The sequence below is a fragment of the Hemicordylus capensis genome, chromosome 1 (assembly GCF_027244095.1).
Source record: "Hemicordylus capensis ecotype Gifberg chromosome 1, rHemCap1.1.pri, whole genome shotgun sequence".
Taxonomy (NCBI): Eukaryota; Metazoa; Chordata; class Lepidosauria; order Squamata; family Cordylidae; genus Hemicordylus; species Hemicordylus capensis.
This window is the reverse complement of record NC_069657.1, coordinates 357,157,603-357,177,737: the sequence shown is the minus strand read 5'-3', so window position 1 is coordinate 357,177,737 and position 20,135 is coordinate 357,157,603. Positions and strand designations below refer to the sequence as shown.

The window sequence follows — 20,135 nt, the reverse complement described above, 5'->3', positions numbered from 1 at the left end:
TTGTGGGTGCAATTGGAGGAATCTGAAAGGCAGACCTTGGAAGGTATTCCAGAGCAGCGAAGTTCTATTTTTAACCAGGTGCAGGTGGGGAAGGGAGGCATAGCCCCTTCCCCCTGGGGGGGTGGGGTGTTTACTCCCAAGGTTTTGCTCATGGGAAGAACTGTCTGTGGAGAACTAGTACAATCTCTGCAAGCAAGTGCTGCTGCTGGAGAGGAAGCTGCCATTCATGAATTTGGGAACCATGCTTGGGCAACCCCCGCTCTGGACTGCACTCTCATGAGAGTGGCAGACTAAGGGGAGTGAAGGAGGATGCTTCACACTGGCAAGCTGCAGGGATGGGCATTTGTGCAAATGCTTCTCCTGTCTCAGTGACCACCACAAAGCCAATGCCAAACCATGGGCCATGCCAATCCACCCGCCAATGTAGAGATGTGCACCCCTACCCATGGGCCCAACGTGTGAACGAGCCGTACTCGGGTCACAGGTGACAGGGGCTCTCTACTCCCGGGAATCATCACACCTCCAGATCCAGGAGTTTCAAATGTCTTGAAGGTTCCACTCCACAGCCCACCACTTGCACCATCCACACAAATGGTTTGCGTTAGAGTGCTATTGCCGGGGCTTGAAAGGCAGACCCCTGAAGGGATTCCAGAGCAGCCAAGTTCTATTTTTAACAAATTAAAGTGCAGAAGGGCTGCCCAGCCCTTTCCCCTTTTGGGGGTGGATGCCCACAGAGGCTGGCTCATGAACAGGGCAGGTCATCGAGGACAGTCTTGGGTCAGCTGGGATACTTTTTCAAAGAAACCTCTGTCCGACCCAGGCCTTAGTAGTGCTAAGTTTGAGTGGTGCTCTCAGGGTGTGGTGCCACTTGTGGGGGTGTCATGGCTGGAAGAAGATGCACTAGCATTGCAGAGCATTTAAAGGGCTCTCACTGTGTTTCCTCTGCTAACAGCAGACAAGACGCTCAGAAAATGCTTGATCTCACAAGGCACACCCTGCTGGAAATTGTGTCCCATCGCGGCCAAGCAGTTGACGTGGTGATGCTGTGCCCACAGTCTGGCCACAGAGCTGCGATGGGATCGGACTGAGAGACCGAGCGGCAGGTAGGGGCTCCCCTCTCCCTCCACTCCAGTTAGGCTAACAGTGGTTAGCTGTACGTCTGCTGTGCGAATTGGAATTAGGGATTTTAACTCCAATTAGCGTGAAATACCAGTTAAACTGTACATGTGAACCAGCCCCATCTCTCTTTTAAATTAAATTTATTATATTTCAGGCATATTATAATGATTGCTCAGATGAAAATTTCTAGTCTAACAAAACCTTGTATATAGATCTGAAAGTAATATGTCAATTAGAATCTCACGCTAGCAAGTGACACCTAGATGAATTCAGCTCCAGTCTCAAATAATAATGCTGTAATCTGCAATAAAATAACATATCCAACAGCTAAAGCTTAATACAGGAGGGCCTCAATATTTGCAGGGGTTCCGTTTCATGGTACAACTGCAGATATGGAAACTGTGAATATCAAGTCGTTGCAGCAATGGGGAATTGGGGGTTAGGTTCCCAGTTGGGGGAAAACATTGCTAAAACATCAAATGTCTGGGGGAAATGTGGAGGGAAGCTGCCTATCACACTTTGCTGTTCCCCCAAGTTGTGCTGTAACCCCAAATATCCCCAAATCGGCCAAAAATCACTGTTTCTTCCTCCTTCCTTAAAAAAAACAAAAAAAAAAACCCTGAACCATTTTGAGGCTCTCAAACATGAAAAGGTGGTTGGAAATGACTTCCACAGTCATTTCTGGCCACCCCCAACCTGCGGATATGCGAAGTTGAAGTGTTCCCCTTCCCACTTTTTTTGTGTATGCTGAGGTTGGGTGTCTATTACCCGATCACGGATACACAAATCCGCAGATAACAAATCTGTGGATATCGCGGTTCAACTGTATAAATTCATGTAATCTTCTGTATTATCTCTGCATATCTTGGCAGAAATGAAAGACGACCTCTGTTCACTGAGCCCTCTTGTACACACAGAGGGCTTGAGGGAAAGACAGAGATTTCTCTCATTTGCACCATGGTTTAGAAAAGGTAAGCAACATCTTGCATCTCCCCTGTTGTTCCTTACTTTCTCCAAATTGCAGTGCAAAGAGAGGATACTACCTGAGTCGTCTGGCATGTGCAGTGCAGCTGGAGAGAGGAGCATGGTCTTATTTCACTTCAATGGATGTTGGAGAAGATAAAGAGTACCAGAGACAACACCCGTTTCTTACCTTTCTAAAGAGCAGAGAAAGTGTGAGCTAAATGGAGGGGAGATGTGCTGGTTGACCTTGGAAAGTTGTCAGATTTGTGGACACGTGAATATGAACCTCAAAACTGCAATTTAACTTCTTCTTTCCCAAATAGTATCTACTCTTTATAGGTAATACAGCAATCTAGAGAGCAAAATTGTGGTTTTGTGTAATCTTTGGTATCATACCAAAAGGAAAAATAATACATATTTAGGCAACTTATTTTCCAAAATTAATCATTGTCTTTTTCAACAGACCCATTAAAATCAACCAGGATGACAGCAAAATACATTAGGAAGACAGATGTGGCAATTTTGTAAAGTTGCAAAACAATTTGCAACCTGTAACTACTGGGTCAATTATTTGATGGTTACAGGTACCGATAAGGATACTGTAGCTTTGCTCAAAAATCACCACTTACATACAAAGTCTAAAAACTTTGTAAAGGTTGCTACTATTAAATCATAGAAGCTTAAGTAAGCTGAACCCTGCAAGCCTGCAACAGTGATGACAATGAAATGCAAGGAAACTTTATAACATGCCACCTGTTTTTACTAGCAAATGCTATCTGGCCCTAGGTTTGATCTGTATCAATACATCCATGCTTATTACTTGACAGTGCCAATTCAATCCTATGGTTATGAAGTACTACATGCAGTAAGAGGAAATAGAAAGAAACAGTCCTCTGAAATATACAAATAACAAATGTTGTGTTGGAAATGTTAATATACATGGATTAAAACCAACTATAACAGGATCCAGTAGATCATTGTAGTTTCCTACTCACTAGACAGACAGGCAGTACTTAATGTTTTTCACATTTACAACCTGAGAAGCATTCTACTGAAGAACATTATGTCAGCAGAGGCTCTAAGGCTCAAACTTCAGATTTGTCCTTGCAGTTTTCCCCCAAAAGGCCTTCAGAGTTTGCCACTGTTAAGCTGTGACAGCAATTTGTCACATCCAACAGACAGATGATGACCCTCTATTTCAAGTGATTCAATCTGACATTCCCTTTGCCTTAGTGCATTATCGTTTCTCAAGTGTTATATCATCTGACACCTTTAGAGGCTATCTGCATTTAAATTATAGGAAACTATTTCCCCTCTTAAATGGAAGTTACATGACAGGTTGGCTTGGGTGGTACCTAAGAAAGAGGTTTAAGAAATTAATCTACCCAAATTTACCTGTCTAAAATTAATAGCATTCTGGAGATGTTTTAACTTGCTTTGCCTACCTTCTTATTATGTAAAACATAATGTTTACTCCACACAAAGAAATCCATATACGAAAAATGAGGGAAGCAAGGGCAGAAAATTGAAAATTGTTGGGAGATTTTGTTTAGGGATGAATAAACAAATCATCCCTAAACATAACGTTTATTATGTTGAGAATAATGTTTTCTCAAGACGTAGATACTGTTAAATTATGAATTAAGTAAATGTAGTACCTAGTACATCTATAACAGCTTATTTCTGTATAGAGGCAAAAAGACATTTTACTTTCAAAGCTGTTTAAAAGTTTTTTTTAAAAAGAACACACATAGAACTTAGCATATCAGTCTCAGAGGAACTGCATTAAAAAGAATGTTTGGATTGGTGAGAAAGATTACCAAGCTCATTTTTTCAGCGGAATCATTTGTAGACATTCTGCACATCATCAGCACTAGAGAGACTTCCAGTCACTTGTCAGCTAGATTGTGAACATGCAGACATTGAGGTTTTGGGGGGAAAACAACTAAAGATAATAAGCGCTACTACTAACCTACTGAAGAGTGTCTGAGTATCTCTCACTAGTTTTTGCCACTTCATTTTTCTTTCCTGTAGCATTTGCCTTCCAGTGCTCTTCTACTTCACCAGAGAAAGTGAGTGAAGCTAACCAGTGTAGAGACCAACTCTCTACACTGGACGGGCCTGTTACCAGAAATGCTGGAACTGATCTGTTCAAAGTTCAAGAATCTGCAACCAACCTCAAGCAGAATACTTTCTCGAGGTTGGCTCTCCATATTGCATGCAGATTTCCATATCCATTTTGTATTACAACAGTGTAATTCCTGAATTCACATTAGCTAACGCATAAAATTACAGAAAATACAGCTTCAATCTATCAACACACACACACACACCCCTCTACAAGACTGAAGAAAATTAACTTAGTTGTTAAAAATTAGAGGTGTGTGCATATTGAGAGAAAAATATGCACATACTGAGGTTTGTGCATACCTACCGAATTACAGAAGATAACTCCCACTTCGCTATCCTATGGGTTAGGTATGCTAAACAATTTGGAGACTTTGAAAGGCACTGATTGCCTAGTATAAATGCTTGAAATTGATGTTGAGTGAAGGGTGTTTTACTTTCCTGTAAAATGGAGCTTAAAATGTAATTGTCTCTGATTGGCTTTACAAGCCTTTCTCCCTGACAGTTAGCCAGCAGGGACTGGCTCATATCAAAATACGATTGATCCTTTCATCTTCCAGCTCAACTGGTTTTTTCAGAAGGGAGCACTTGGAATTCCAAAAGCTACATAGAGAAAGTTCTTTAGGTGTTAGATATAGAGATGTGCCAAATTGCATGATCCCTCCCTTTAAAAATGAGGGCCTCCCCTCTGCCCCTTTGAAGTGGAAGAGACAGGTAAGCACCTGCTCCTCCTCTGATTGCTGCCATTTCCATATTCCTGGCGCTCCCCCCACAGTATTAAGTGCACACTGGAGGGGTGTCTCCAAGCTGCTCCTGTGCCCAACACTGGCATGAACATGATCTCTGCGTGCATGCGCTGGCCATTTGCGTGGTCACCATGCAAATGGCCGGAGTGCATGAGCAGAGACTGTGTGTGTGCTAGCTTCAGGCGCAGGGGCAGCTGGGAGACAGTCTGCTGGCACACAGTTAATCCGGGGTGGGGAGAGCATTGGGAATATGGTGATGTTGGCAATTGGAGGAGCAGGTGTGGAACTGCTCTCCTCTGCTTTAAAGGAGTGGGTAAGCCCTCATTTTTAAAGATTCAGTGATTCAGCTCCTGAATTGTGTTTTGGCACATCCCTAGCTAGACAGCCAACCTTCCCTGGAGCTTTCCCAGACAGCAGGCTTTATCATGGGTTTACTGCAGGGCTTTACTGCAAGTTCAAATTTGCTTTTTAAAAAATAACCAACACAAAAAGTGGAATTTTTTACCCTGGGCATAAATCAGGCTAGGCTCTAACCCGCAATGAAAAACCTGTGAAGTCCTCCCCAATATCTCACATGGACTTCAGCACAAATCCAGCCAATGTGTGAATGCACACCCTCCATTATGGTGGAGAAACTAGCTAAAAAAAGTGCCTTCTATCAGCTTTGGCTGATATGCCAGCTGCATCTGTTTCTTGAGATAAACGATCTCAGAACAGTGGTACATATGAAGGTAACCTCCTGACTGGATTACTGCAATGCACTCTATGTAGGGTTGCCCTTGTGTGTAGTCCTGAAACTATAGCTGGTTCAGAATGCAGCAGCCAAGTTGGTCTCTGGGTTATTTCCGTATTGAAAGATCTACACAGGCTGCTGATAGGTTTCCGGGCAAAATATAAGGTGCTGGTTATAACCGATAAAGCCCTAAACTGCTTGGGCCCTGTGTATTTAAGAGAACATCTTCTTTGTTATGAACCCCACCGCCCACTGAGATCATCAGGAGAGGTCATTCTGCAGTTGCCACTGGCTCATTTGGTGGCTACTCGGGGACGGGCCTTCTCCGCTGCTGCCCCAGAGCTTTGGAACGCACTCCCTGCTGAAATAAGAGCCTCCCCATCTCTGACAACTTATAAAAGTCTTTAAAGATGCACCTATTTACCCAGGCTTTTAATTAAATATTTTTTTAACAGTTTTAACATGATTTTAAAGAGTTCTTTTAAAATTTAAATTGTTGTAATGTTTTAACTTTTACTATGTCATTTATTTAACTACTGTTTTAAGTTTTTTTGTTGTCATTTATTTTAACTAATGTTTTACCTTTTGTTTGCTTGTTCTAGACCACCCAGAGATGTGAGTTTTGGGCAGTATAGAAGTGTGTTAAATAATAACAACGAATAACAATAACAACAATAATAAAAGCCTCATCTGGGAATATTCCTGGAGCCAAAGTGTTCAGGAGGGATGGTGGTCAGCTTGGAAGGGCTTCTTCCTCCTCAATTAGGTTTCTTATGTTTTAAGAAAGGAAACACATGCCTGTATCCATTTCCCGCCAAAAATGGTATGACTTGAGGATTAGGTGGTGCACAAAAGAACCCCAAATAAAAATCTTAGTATACAAATCTTAAATCATGAAGTATCTCATTTAATCAAACTTGAATAATAAATTATAACCCTCCATTGATTCCTATGTATTGATCCAACTCATAACCCGCAATAATTGACACTAATACAATCCTGTTTTATAGCTGTTTCCTCATACACACATATAAATCTTATTTAGATTATGTATGTAAAACTAAAGGTTTTGTTGTTTGTTTGTTGTTCTGGTACCGAGAACTGTCCACCACTTTCATCAACCACATCTGTGAGGTCAAAACTGGATCAAGATCAAATTCCTCTTCAGTTCCTCTCTTGCAATCAGACTCTCTTCCCTCGTCTCATAGCATGCATGCTGGAAAGTCTTGAAATATTCCATTTCTTTCCATCATCCAATAGGACAGAATCTCCTTGGATTTTGACTACTTGTTTTGGTCCAGAGTATTGGGAACATGGCTATAAGAAAGCCATACTCAAAGGAAGTCCACCACCTGAGATGTTTTCTGTTTCGCATCCTGTCTATGATCTACATACAATTTATATTTTTGCTTCTTCTCCTTTACCCAACAACAAATCTCTGCATCCTCAGGGTGACATGGCACAGAAAGCCCCATCAGTTGTTGCCATTATGTAAGTTTGGTGGCAATTTTGCGTCCTCTCAGTAGTTCAAAAGGTGATTTTCCTGTAGTACAATGAGTAGTGCAAAAAGCAAATTGAGTTTCACAGATTGTAAACTTTCTTTCACTAATCTATTCATGCTTACCATTAAGCCTTTCCCTCAAGGATGGTACAAGGAGAGTCTTGTGTTATATCCCATGGTTATTCAAGTATAACTCCATTTCAAATGAGGTAATCTGTGTCCCATTGCCAGTAACTAGTTCTTTAGGAAGACTTCCCCTTGCAAAAACTGCAGCCATGAACATCTTGCCTGAAGTAATGTTGTCAGCAAATGAAACTTCTGGCCACCCAGAACTGTAATCCACCATCACTATAACAAATCTTTGCATTATGGTTTGCTTATCAAAAGGCCCCATTATATCCAGAGTGAGTCTCCCCCAGAGACCATTGAGATACTCTACTGTAGTCAAGGGGCTGACAAAAGCCTTCTGCAATTTGTCAGATACAGCACAAGCCATACAGTGCTGGATTACATTTTCAAGGTGTTTGTCCATACTTGGCCACCAAAAACTTTCTCTGATTCGCCTTTTAGTTAAGTTCATACCCAGGTGACCTTCATGGGCAATTTTGATCACTTTTGCTTGTAAGGAGGTTGGCACCACCAAACAACTAGTCCTCAGCACCAGCTCATTGAGAAGGGACAGCTCACTTGCTACATGCATGTATGGTTGAAGATGTTCAGGCACCTGGTTTTTGAATGGTCATCCATTAGTTATGTAAGGTTTAAGTCCAGTAAGCACTTGATCAGCACTGAGGGCTGCTTTCCATTCATCCACTCCATGAGTGGATGAAGCTATTTGTGCAATTACTTCTTCCTTCTCTTTTTGGAGCTCCTCTTGGCCTGGAAGTGGAAGTTGAGATAAATAATCTGCAGTTGTATTCTGAAGACCTGGGAGATATTCTGTCTGGGATCAAAATAAATAAGTCCAGTGATCCATTCAGCTATTCTTAGGGACGCTCGACTTGATCTCCGAGTAGTAAATAAAACAGATGGGGTTTATGGTCTGACCATAAAGTGAACTGTCTGCCCCACAAGTAAGTCCTGAAGTTCTCACTGCCCAGAAACATGCTAGAACTTCTTTTTCAAAGATAGAATACATCTTCTCTGAATCAGTAAGCACTCCGGAGACAGGCAACTATAACTTCCTTTTTTGTTGAGTCAAGACAGCACCCAAACCATATTCAAAAGCATCAGTGGTTACAATAGTGTACCTGTTCGTGTCAAAATAAGGGAGAGCAGGGCTTTCAGCTATGGCCGATTTAATAGTCTGAAAACTAGCCTTGCAAGATGCATCCCAGTTAAGTGCTACATTCTTTTTTAAAGATGACAATGCAATGGAGCAACTTTGGAGGCAAATTGTTTAACAAATTTAGAGTAGTCCTTACAGAGTTATTGTGTGGCTCCGATGCTTCCCGAATAGCTTTCATCAAGTCTATTTTGCAATATACACCACTCTGAAACATTGTGTGTCCCAAGTAGGGAAGTACTAGAATCATTTTGGCGCCCCTTTGGGGAGGCGTTGAAACGATTTGGCCTCCTGCAGCCAAAATGTTTCGGTGAGGGCCGAGGGGTACCTTTAAAAGAGGCAGGCAGGTCTTACCTGCTCCTCCATTGAGCTGCTATCTTGCTGCACCACCCCACCGCCCCCTTTAAACTGCTGCGCTGAGTGAGCTGAGCTGATTGGATGCTGCTCCCAGCAGCCCTCGCTCTGTTTCAATGAGATATGCATGCCGACGCCGCGCGAGGGCTACTGGGAGCAGTATTCCATTAGTGCTACGTGGCAGTTTAAAGGGGACAGCAGCACAGCTGCTGTTTTCAAATTAGATTTAAATGACAGTGCTGTGGTGGGGCGGCTCAACAGAGGAGCAGGAATGACCAGACTGACTCCTTTTAAAGGTACCCCTCCCTGCTCCCTGGGATATGAACAAAGCATTTCATGCACACCCCTAGTCCCAAGTATGTCACAGAGTGTGTGTGTGCAAAACCGACATTTATTTGCAGAGATAGTAAGTCTATGTTGTTGGAGTTTTCTTAAGACTTCTGTCATTTTAGCATCCTGCTCCTCAATGGTTTTGCCATACACTAAAATGTCATCCTGAAAGTAAGTGATGCCATCCATAGTAGCAAAAATTGCACACATCATTCACTGAAATACTGAACCTGCATAGGCTAATCCAAAGGGCAGTATTTTGTATTGAAAAAGACCCTCTGTGATCATTAAGGCTGTGTATTTGCGAGAACTTTTGAGCAGAGGAATTGGAAGACAATTCCAAAGTTGTGAACGCTGAAGCCTCTTTCAGAATAAGCAGCATTTCATTGATATTAGCTAATGGATGACAATCCACTACCATGCTGGAGTTCTCATGCCTTAAATCTATGCACATTCGAAGCGTACCATTTGATTTCCACACAAGAACAATGGGAGAGACCCACTCTGATGGATCAACAGGTTCTATGATGTCAGCATGCTGTATTCTTAAGAGCTCTCCTCTAAGTGGTTGGTACAATCCTATGGGTATGTTCCTCATGTTGTGTTGTACAGGTATTGCATTTTCCTTCATTTGAATTTTATGTTTGAAATGTATGGCAGTGCCAGGAATGTCAGCAAATACATCTGAGAAATTAGCAATCATATCAGCATATGGATGCTCCATCATTTGTTACAGGGTGCCATGCTATTTGGGTAGAACACTATCCACAGATCGTTCTGATGGTTCCAGCCCAATATTGAGACTACTTTTTTGTGAATCATACACTTTCACTTCCGCAGTATGTCCTTTGTGTCCCAGCACAGCAGTGACGCATCCATTTATGGTAACAGGGGAACCTCCATATCCCCATAGGTGGATGTCTGAGGGCTGCAAGTGAAGATGAGATGTAGTGAGGCATTTCTGGTAAAGGAGATGGGAAATGATAGTGTACAGAGAACCAGAATAAGCCAGGAACTGCACTTCATGGCCATTAATTTAACTTGACAATGTGGAGAAGGCTCTGCCTCTATAACACTAAAAGACAGTCCGGTTCAGCTGCCTCATCCTTATAATATGGTGAATCAGTAATGGGGTGGGCAGCAGACTTGCAAACCTTAGCAAAGTGTCCCCACTTTTTGCAACTTTTCCAAGTGACCTCCCATGCAGGACAATGAGAAAAACTGGCTTTGTCTCTCCACATCGGTAGCATTGGTAGTTCCACTTTTCTTGTGCTGCCACTTTCTGGGGCAGTGCCATATGGGAAGATTGGGATTGGAAGGATTTAGACTGAACAGCCTGGAATTCAGGAAGTGTGTTTTGAGGTACAAAAGGGAGCAATTTGGCAAAGTTAAGAGCATACATACATAAAAACAATCTCCTTTCATTAAAAGTGTATAAATTCAGTCCAATAATAATAATAATAATAATAATATACTATTAAAAATGAATATGCCAGTCAGTGTGAAACAAGGTCAGTATGATGTCCTTAATAAACCACATGGATATTTCTTAAAAATCTGTGAGTTGATATTAATTGTTCCAGAAAGATGTCTAATAGTTCTTCACAATATTCCAGACACGTGTCGGCTGTTTCTCATCCTTCTTCAGTGGCATTAATCCAAAAATTCTCTACAATCCCTCAATACAGTTCAATATAGAATATACAATATTCTAATACTGTGGCTCAAAGACATCATCTCTTCTTGCCATGTAATTTATTGTGCAGATTTTATTAAATGAGATATTTCATGATTTAAGATTTGTATTTTAAGATTTTTATTTGGAGTTCTTTTCTGCACTACCTGTTTTTAAACCCTAAAAAGGTTTTAATCAACCTATGACCTGAGGATTATTCTATAATCTAAGACTTGAGAACCTGCCTGGAGGTCCCAGGGAATGGTCTGGGGACACATGATACAGCCACCTTGCTGAAGCTAAGCAGTTCTAGGTTCAGTCACTGCGTGGACAGCTGACCACCTAGTAACCAATAGTAAGGAGAATCCAAAATGCTGTAACTCACAAAAGGAACATGAAAAGGATAGGACAGTTGCTGCAACAAGTATTCCTTTTATGGATGTTCCCAATGCATTTCAAATATTTTTGTCAAAGCAATATATTATTTAGCTTCTTTAGAGATCAGCCCAATGGCAAAACTCTACCTAGCAACCCCATATAACCGCCCTGAGACCTTGGGTTAGGGCGGTATAAAAATGCACTAAATAAATAAATAAATAAATAAATAAATAAATAAATAAAAGCTGCCTTGAGAACCATAATGAAAGAAGGCAGGATACAAATGCAATAAATAAAAATAAAATAAAATAGCTGAAGCCACAATGAGTATGCTGTGTAAAAAACTTGCTAAGCTTTTTAAGCAGCCAGATGGCCAAATTTTCAGATGACAAATTATTTAGGGTACTGAAATCCAAAACAGATTGTGAGAAACTCCGAAAAGATCTCTCCAAACTGGGTGATGGGTGACAAAATGGCAAATGAGGTTCAGTGTTAGCAAGTGTAACGTGATGCATATTGGGGCAAAAAACCCCAACTTCATACTGATGGGGATCAAGCTGTCAGTGACTGACCAGGAGAGAGATCTTGGGGTCACATGGTAGACAGTTCATTAAAAGTTTCAACTCAGTGAGCTGTGAAAAAGGCAAATTCCATGACAGGGACCATTAGGAAGAGGATTGGAAATAAAAATGCTAATATTATAATTCCCTTAAACAAATCTATGGTGCAGCCACATATGGAATACTGCATGCAGTTCTGGTCACTGTATATTAAAGAGGACATTGTAGAATTGGAAAAGGGGCAGAAGAGGACAACCAAGATTATCAGGGGCCTAGAGCACCTTCCTTATTTATTTTATTTATTTAACATATTTCTATACCACCCAAAACTTGCATCGCTGGTGCTTTACAATTAAAACTATTTAAAAATTAAATCAATTAAACAATTAAAACCATTATTAAAAAGGTAAAGGTATTTAAAACCCCACATTAAAATTAAAACTATAAATCTAATTAAAAGACTGGGTGAATAAATATGTCTTGAGTGTATTTTTAAAAGTTGCCAGAGATGGGGAGGCTGTTATTTCAACAGGGAGCATATTCCAAAGTCCAGGGGCAGCAACAGAGAAGGCCCGTTCCCGAGTAACCACCAGACAAGTTGGCAGCAACCAGAGACGAACCTCTCCATATGATCTTAACAGGCAATGGGGCTCATGGTGAAGAAGACATTCCCTTAAACACCCAGGGCCGAAGCTGTTTGGGCTTTATAGGCAATAAACAGCACCTTGTATTTTGCCCAAAATGTATCAGCAGCCAGTGTAATTCTTTTAACACAGGAGTAAAATGGTCTCTCCTAGATGACCCAGAGACCAACCTGACCACTGCATTCTGAACCAACTGCAGTTTCAGGACTAAGTACAAAGGCAGCACCACATAGAGCACATTGTAGTAATCCAGCCTGAAGATTACCAGCATATGTACCACCATTCTGAGGTCGTTCATCTCAAGAAACCGCACCAAATCTCTTGATGATCTCTTCCAGAGGAGGCAAGACTACAGCCTCTATGGCTTTTTAGTATGGAAAAGAGATAACTACGGGGAGACATGATAGAGGTGTGTTGGGCTTCCTTACCCTCCTCTGTGAGACAGGGTTGTTTACCCAGTCAAACAGTGGTGTGCCAAGAGAGGCAGGGGGCACCGGTTGCTGGGACAACCCCAGAAATTCCCTTGCAGAAGCCAGGAAGTGCTTGGAGAGGCGGGCAACAGCTGCTATGGGATGGGCGGGGACAGCCCAAGAGGCAGAAGAGTGGTGGAGATGGAATAATGATGTCGGCCCCACAGCTGCAGCCCTGTGTGGAAATGTTAGTGAAGGGGGTGGAGTTGGAGGAAAAGGCCCCTTGGGAGGCCAGGGATTGGGTGGCCCATCCACTTGCCTGGCTGGGAGAGAAAGAGCCAGCTGGAAGCTTGTTTTGGTCCGGTGGACTCCCGGAGAGGAGCACGGACCTTTGCTCCCACTGATAGGCGAAGCAGTGGAGTGAATATACTTCGCTCCTCCCCAACTCTGAGGCAATGTCTGTGCCTGTAATTTAGTGTGAGAAGGTGGGAAGGTTAATTGGAGAATTTCTCCTCCTTAAACATGTAGGTGTTAAAATTATGTATGTAGTAGAGAGAGTGGATAGATTAAAAAAATTCTCCCTCTCTCACAACACCAGAAACAGGGGTCATCCCATGAAACTAAAGGCCAGGAAATTTAGGACCATCAGAAGGAACTACCAGTCGGAGGGCTGTGGCCACCTCCAGCCTCAAAGGCAGGATGCCTCTGAGTACCAGTTGCAGGGGAGTAATGGCAGGAGAGAGGGCATGCCCGCAACTCCTACCTGTGGCTTCTAGCGGCATCTGGTGGGCCACTGTGCAAAACAGGATGCTGGACTAGATGGGCCTTGGGCCTGATCCAGCAGGGCTGTTCTTATGTACTTTTTCACACAGCATGTAATTAATCCATGCAATTCTCTGCCATGGGATGTGGCAATGGCCACTAGCTTGGACAGTTTTAAAAGGGCCTTAGCCAAATTCATGGAGAACAGGTCTACCAATGGGTACTAGTCTGATGGCTATGGACCGCGTCCGGCCTCGGAGGCAAGATGCCTCTAAATATAAGATACAGGGGAGTAACAAACAAGAGAGAGGACATGCCCTCACCTCTTGCCTATGGGCTTCTCAGAGACTAGGAATGTGATGAACCTTTTCGGAGGCCCTTTTACAGGCCTCCAAACATGTTCGAACAGCTGGTGGCTCATCCAGTTCAAAGGTGGGGGGCGGGACACCTTTAAGGGCAGGAGAGGGTGAACCTATCCCCTCTGGCCGCATTTCCCCCACTGGCACTCTCTTAAAAACCAATCCGGTGGGGTGGCAGAATACCTCCCTGCTGCCTTGTTCTCTCCTCAGTCTGGAAGAGACTGGAAGTACCCTGTGCGCCTGTGCACAGTGGGTACGTGCGCACGCATGTTGCGCTTGCTTACTGATGTGTGCACACGCACGGGGTACTTCCAGTCACTTGCACACCGAGGAGGGAACAGGGCAGCAGGGAGATACGCTGCCGCCCCCGCTGGACCGGTTTTGAAGAGAACGCCGGCAGGGGAAATGCAGCGGGGGGGGGGGGAGTGCACCCTCCCCCGCCCTTAAAGGTGTGTCTCCCCCACCTTCGAACCGGCCCCTGCCGGTTCTATGCACATCCTTATCAGAGGCATCTGGTGGGCCACTGTGTGAAACAGGAATCTGGACTAGGTCTTAGGTCTGATCTACCAGGGCTGTTCTTATATACTAACCATTTAGAAAACCAGGCTTATTTGTAAATCGTTTCTTACATGCCTAGTTGAGAGGCAAACTTATGAAGTCCGTGATTTGTTGCAGAGAGTATCAGAACATGTATCTTTTATTAATATATAGGATTGTGGCAGAAGACAGCTGAGGTGGAAATCTCTAAGTATGCTGGCCCAAATAATTTAGGACTACATGGCTGCAAAATAGCAATTTGAATTGTGCCCAAAATGTAAGAGAAAACTAGTGGAGATGCTGAAACTTCAGCATATTTTCTCATAATATTTTGGCATAATGCCTTTTCTCGACCGGCAGGCCCTGGCAACAGTAATTCATGCCTTTATTACCTCTTGCTTGGATTACTGTAAGGTGCTCTGCCTAGGGTTGCCTTTCAAAATGATTTGGAAGCTTCAACGAGTCCTGAATGCAGTGGTCTGCGTCCTCATGGGTGGCCGTAGATTTGATAGTGTTACACCTCTTTTATGGTCGCTGCACTGGTTGTCTGTTCAATTCCGGGTCCAATTTAAAGTGCTGGTTCTCACCTACAAAACCCTTATGGGCTTAGCACCTGTACATCTCTGGGATTGCCTCTCTCAGCCAGTTGTATCTCGTCCTCTGACGTCTTCTCAACTGGCCCTCAGTGTCCCGGGCACTGGTGTAGTGTATGGTGCCTGAGCCTGTAGGAGGGCCTTCTCTGTGGCTGCCCCTCTTCTTTGGAACACTCTTCCCCCCAGATTCGTTCAGTCCCCTCCTTGGTGGCTTTCAAGGCCCTTCTCAAGACCTAACTTTTTCACCCTTTATTTAAAAAAAAAATATTGCTATTGTTCTTGTTCTTGTTCACCGCCTAGAGTCTTTGGAGGAGAAGGTATACAAGCAATTTTCAATAATAAATAAATTAGATAAATAAGATAAATAATATGCACGCAATGGACCACCCCTGTCAAAACATGTACTGGGAGATTTTGTTATTGTTTTAATATGAGAGAGCATTCAAGCATACAATCTTCAGTTTGAAATGATGCAGTCTATATTATACGAGTGCTTTGTTCATTTATTTCTATTCTCAGTATTCTATTCCAGCAAATGATATATCTCTCCCCACCCCTACCATTCCTCACTGCTGTTCCACACAATGGTTCAGATAGCACGTATAATTTTGTTTCCCATCCTGAACTTTGGTAGAGAGAGAGAGATGGCAATGTACTAACTCGCTTTCCCTTCCATTAACTATATTCATTTATAGAAACAACATATGACCTAAGAAAATACCATCTGTAAGTAGAGATTTGTCTATGGTGGTAGAAGTACTTTTCAGGCCAGACCCACTTCCTCTCTTCAGCCTACTTTATATAGAAAATAATTCATTCTGAAATGGAAACTTACAGCACAATGCCTTTTGTAGTCTTCGAATTTTGATGGCTGTACGATAAGCAGAAAAACGCACGTTGTTCAAATCAGCTGAAAAACAGCAGAGGTTAGGAATGTTAGAATATTCTAAGGAAACACTGGTTTCACTGCCAAGTCATCAACTAATTACAATCAATTTTTTAAAAAAGAGTACTCATGTAATTGATTCTATTTTTAACAAACAAAACAAAGGCAGAGAAAGGGACAAGGATGATGGCTGTTCCAGGGGGCAAAACTCCGGCAAAAGCGTGAATCCATGTTTGAGGGGAGTTTTTATTACATGTTTTTAAGAACATACCCTTAGACTAGAGGAGACTGGTAGATGGTCTCCTTCAGGAATTTCCTGAAGACTTCAGGAGTCCCTGCTCCTGATAAGGAGTGAATATTGGTTAGGGTATGTTAGGGGTCTCCCTGTATACTATAGTCAAAGAAAGCTTTGTGAAAAGAGTGATCACCGAGGCAATCACCTGAACAGGTTTTTGGAGGAGGGCACACCACACATTCTGGCATAAACTTGCTTAATGTTGGTTTGCAAATGACCTGACAGGCACCTAGAGAGACGCCTTGCCAGAACCACCTTTTGTTTGGAATGCAGCCAGTGTTTCTTCTCCAAACAGACCAAATAAAGAAAATGACTGAAAGGTGAAGTTTAAGAGATACATTGAACATACACACAACTCAAGCAAAATGTTGTAGAAAGAGTGGCTAGTAATCCTGTTTGTTTAGCTGTTTCTTCATCTGTTTGGAAGCTGTTTCTGCATGGGTAGGCTAAATTAATCCAAACATATGGGTGCCAGTTCTATGGGAAAGACTCATACGGGTGAACCTCGATATTCATGGGGGTTCTGTTCTGCGGCTGTGTCGCAGATATAAAAACTGTGAATACAGAAGCATTAAACCCTTTGGGCTCACGGGGGTTAGGTTCCTGGTCAGCCATTTTTGGCCCCAAACAGCTGAAAATCAGCTGATTTTCATGGGGGGGTGTCAGTCTCTGGCACTCCCCCCAAGTTGCACTGTGCCCCCCAAATGACCTAAAATTGCCTGATTTTCACAGGAGGGACTTCTTACCTTGCTCTGCTGCCCCCACCCGGAGTCATTCTGTACCCCCCAAACAGCTGAAAATTGCACAGGGGTTGTTTTTTGTTTTTGACAGGAGACATTTTGGGGCTCCAATTTCTAAAATGGCAGCCGAAAATGACCTCCACAGTCATTTCTGCCCCCCTCCCCAACCTGCGGATATGTGAGGTCAACATGGTCCCTCCCCCCACATATGTCGAGGTTAGGTGTCATTTTCCCAACTACAGACACGTGAAACTGTGGATACTGAAACTGCAGATAAGGAGGTCCACATGCACTATTCCTGCCTAAGAGTCTGGGCAATTTAAATATTCTCTCAGCCATACCATAGGTGTTCATGAGTAAGAGGCACCCATGTAATTGGAAGAATATCTAAAGAGAACTTTAGGTAACAGGATACTTGCAATAATTAGAGATAATATTCAAGTATTTAAGAGTTGTTTACATCTCTTTCCATAATGCAGCTCTTACTCCTTTTTTAGGACAAGGTTTATTGCATGTATGTTAGCTGCAATGTATTCTAAGCCTCAGAACTCCACCAAGCATGTTTACTTTTAAAGCTGATATTTGATAACATGGGGAACCATGTTTTCATGTGCTGATTTATGCATGTGGGGGGAAAATAGATATTACCAAAAATATCATTCTTAAAAGGTAGATGGCACAATACATCACTGCTTTCATTAAACAGGTTTTAAAGTTTTGCACTAGTAACAGATGAACTTGTTGTATTATTAAGGATGTGCAGTGTAAGCATCTACTAGAGCATAATTTCACTACACAATATAGAGCATGCACATTGATATTGGCATTACAGCCTGATATTCAAGTGAAAATACTTAAGATTTGGAAAAGACACTATGTACGAACTTGCCATATACTGAGTCAGACCATAGGTCCATCTAGCTCAGTATTGTCTACACAGACTGACAGCGGCTTCTCCAAGGTAGGAGGCAGGAATCTCTCTCAGCCCTATCTTGGAGATGCAAGGGAGGGAACTTGGGACCTAGATGCTCTTCCCAGAGTGGCTCCATTCCCTAAGGGGAATATCAAGTCTCCCATTCATATGCAACCAGGGTGGACCCTGCTTAGCTAAGGGGACATATCATGCTTGCTACCACAAGTCCAGCTCTCCTCTCCTCAACCATTATGATTGGATGCATTTTTCTTGGCCTAACTGCATTATGTTTAAGGCAAGTGGGTCATCTGAAAATCTGAGTACAAACTGCAATTTTGTACCCCAGAACTCTTGTCAGAACATTGCATGATCACATTCTTAATTATACATTGTTCAATTATTCAATGTTCAATTGTTCAATGTTATTCAATTATCCAATGATTAATCCAAAATATTCAGAAGATCCACTTATCACAAGTATAGTGTCATCTACAATGCACTGTGGTTCTGTATATAGCAATATGTACTTCAGTCAGTCTACTGGATATGCATTTTTCCAATTTCCTTTAACAAAGAAGTTCACTTACCTAATGACTGAAAGAGTTCTGTCATTTTAGGGTGATCCCAGCAGGTAGTTTGTGTCTGGTGACTGTAAGAGAATGAATCACACACATCTTCAGTTACAAAAAGGAAAAAACCTACATATTTTGGCTAAGTTATATATGACTGGTAATAGAAAGCTTTAACATTCAGGTATCTTGGCAAGGGGCTGAATAACTAGCTATCTTTAGTTAAATAGTTCTAATCAGCATGTCTCAAGCAGTAGCCCTTGATAATAAATACATATACATATAGAGGTCATACACATGACGAACTTACCCGGAGTCAGGGAGGGCTGGTAGGGAGGCAGGTTCCGACCTGCCTCCCCACACATGATTACCCATTCCCTCAGAGCTCTGCCACTCACCACAGTACACGAGAGGCATCGTGGCGATCAGCAGAGCAGGGAGCCGGAGCAGGAATGCTCTCCAGCATCCCCCAATGCACTGCACCAGGAGCACAGTGCATTGAGGGATCCTCCCTCAGCTGGGCACTCTTGCCACCTGGCTTGGTGTAAGCTCGGACTGAGTGCAACCCGAGCATACACACTACCCTGGCTTCAGGGTTAAGGGCACGCTTGCACCTTAACTCTGGCTAAAGGCCGGGGTTAAGAGATGGGTTAGGCTGGGCAGAAGCGCCAGGACTGGGAGTGATCTCGGTGCTCCACACAAGCAGCCTAGGCTGCTCCTAAGAATAGCCTTATAGTATTTTATGCTACTCATTTTGGTTTACAGAAGTATGTTGTAACTGTTTTTAAGATAATTTCCTGTAATTTCGGTACTATTATTTTGTCTCTATTTGCATATTTTTCAACATATTTACTGTAAGAGGATTTTTAAAAATAAACATCTTAAAATCCTAAATAATAAATTGCAACCCTCTTTTGAAACTCGGGCAATTTGTGATAACAAGGCAGTCCGCTGTTTGTAAAGTATCAAAAATTCCTCTAGGCATGCACAAAACCTTTAGATTAGCTCTTTAGATCATATCTATATTTCTACATCCCCCCCACCCCCCGCTTCCCTTGCATATTTCCTACATTACATAAATACCAAAAATTACACTTGGCTGCCCTTGTTCCTAAGTATTAGTTTCTCATTCTTAAAATGAGAACTTTAAACATGCACATTCTGTATGCAAAGATGATTCTACCTGGGAAGTGCCATATCTCCCAAAACTAAGTTCCATACAAGCAATGACCCATCATATCCCAACATTTCATCCGCTATGCAGCTTGCTTTGCTCTTTGTTGAGATATCTGGCCTCTATTATGAGACAGAATTCATGCCCTATATTTTGACTTGGGGTAAATATGTCCCATTTTCAGACTTCTCTACAAGTCAGGGTTTTCCATGGTAGATGTACGCCAAATTTCAGCTTTCTAGGAGGTCTAGAAGCATCTTAATCATTTTTAGTACACCTTGAGCACTGTTTTGTAAGGAAGGTTTTACCAAACGTTTTCCCTTTCAGACTTCTGTAGTGATCAGGATGTGTTTGGTGAATACCATACTTCAGTTTGATAGCTAGTATGGAACTAGCTTAACAAAGGCAAGGTAAGATTTGAGAGAGAGAGAGAGAGAGAGAGAGAGAGAGAGAGAGAGAGAGAGAGAGAGAGAGAGAGATGG

At 42.5% G+C, this 20,135-nt stretch overlaps 1 protein-coding gene across 15 annotated transcripts in view; it reads right to left on the bottom strand.

Annotated features, from left to right (window-relative positions):
- UTRN (utrophin) overlaps positions 1-20,135 on the bottom strand; it is a 567,675-nt gene that overhangs the window by 74,888 nt on the left and 472,652 nt on the right. For all 15 annotated transcript variants that reach the window (XM_053290644.1, XM_053290686.1, XM_053290679.1 and 12 more), the window contains 2 exons: positions 18,498-18,559; positions 15,912-15,986 (listed from right to left, as the gene is read on the bottom strand). In XM_053290644.1, coding sequence (XP_053146619.1) covers positions 15,912-15,986; positions 18,498-18,559 — 137 coding nt within the window. The remainder of the gene's footprint in view (positions 1-15,911; positions 15,987-18,497; positions 18,560-20,135) is intronic.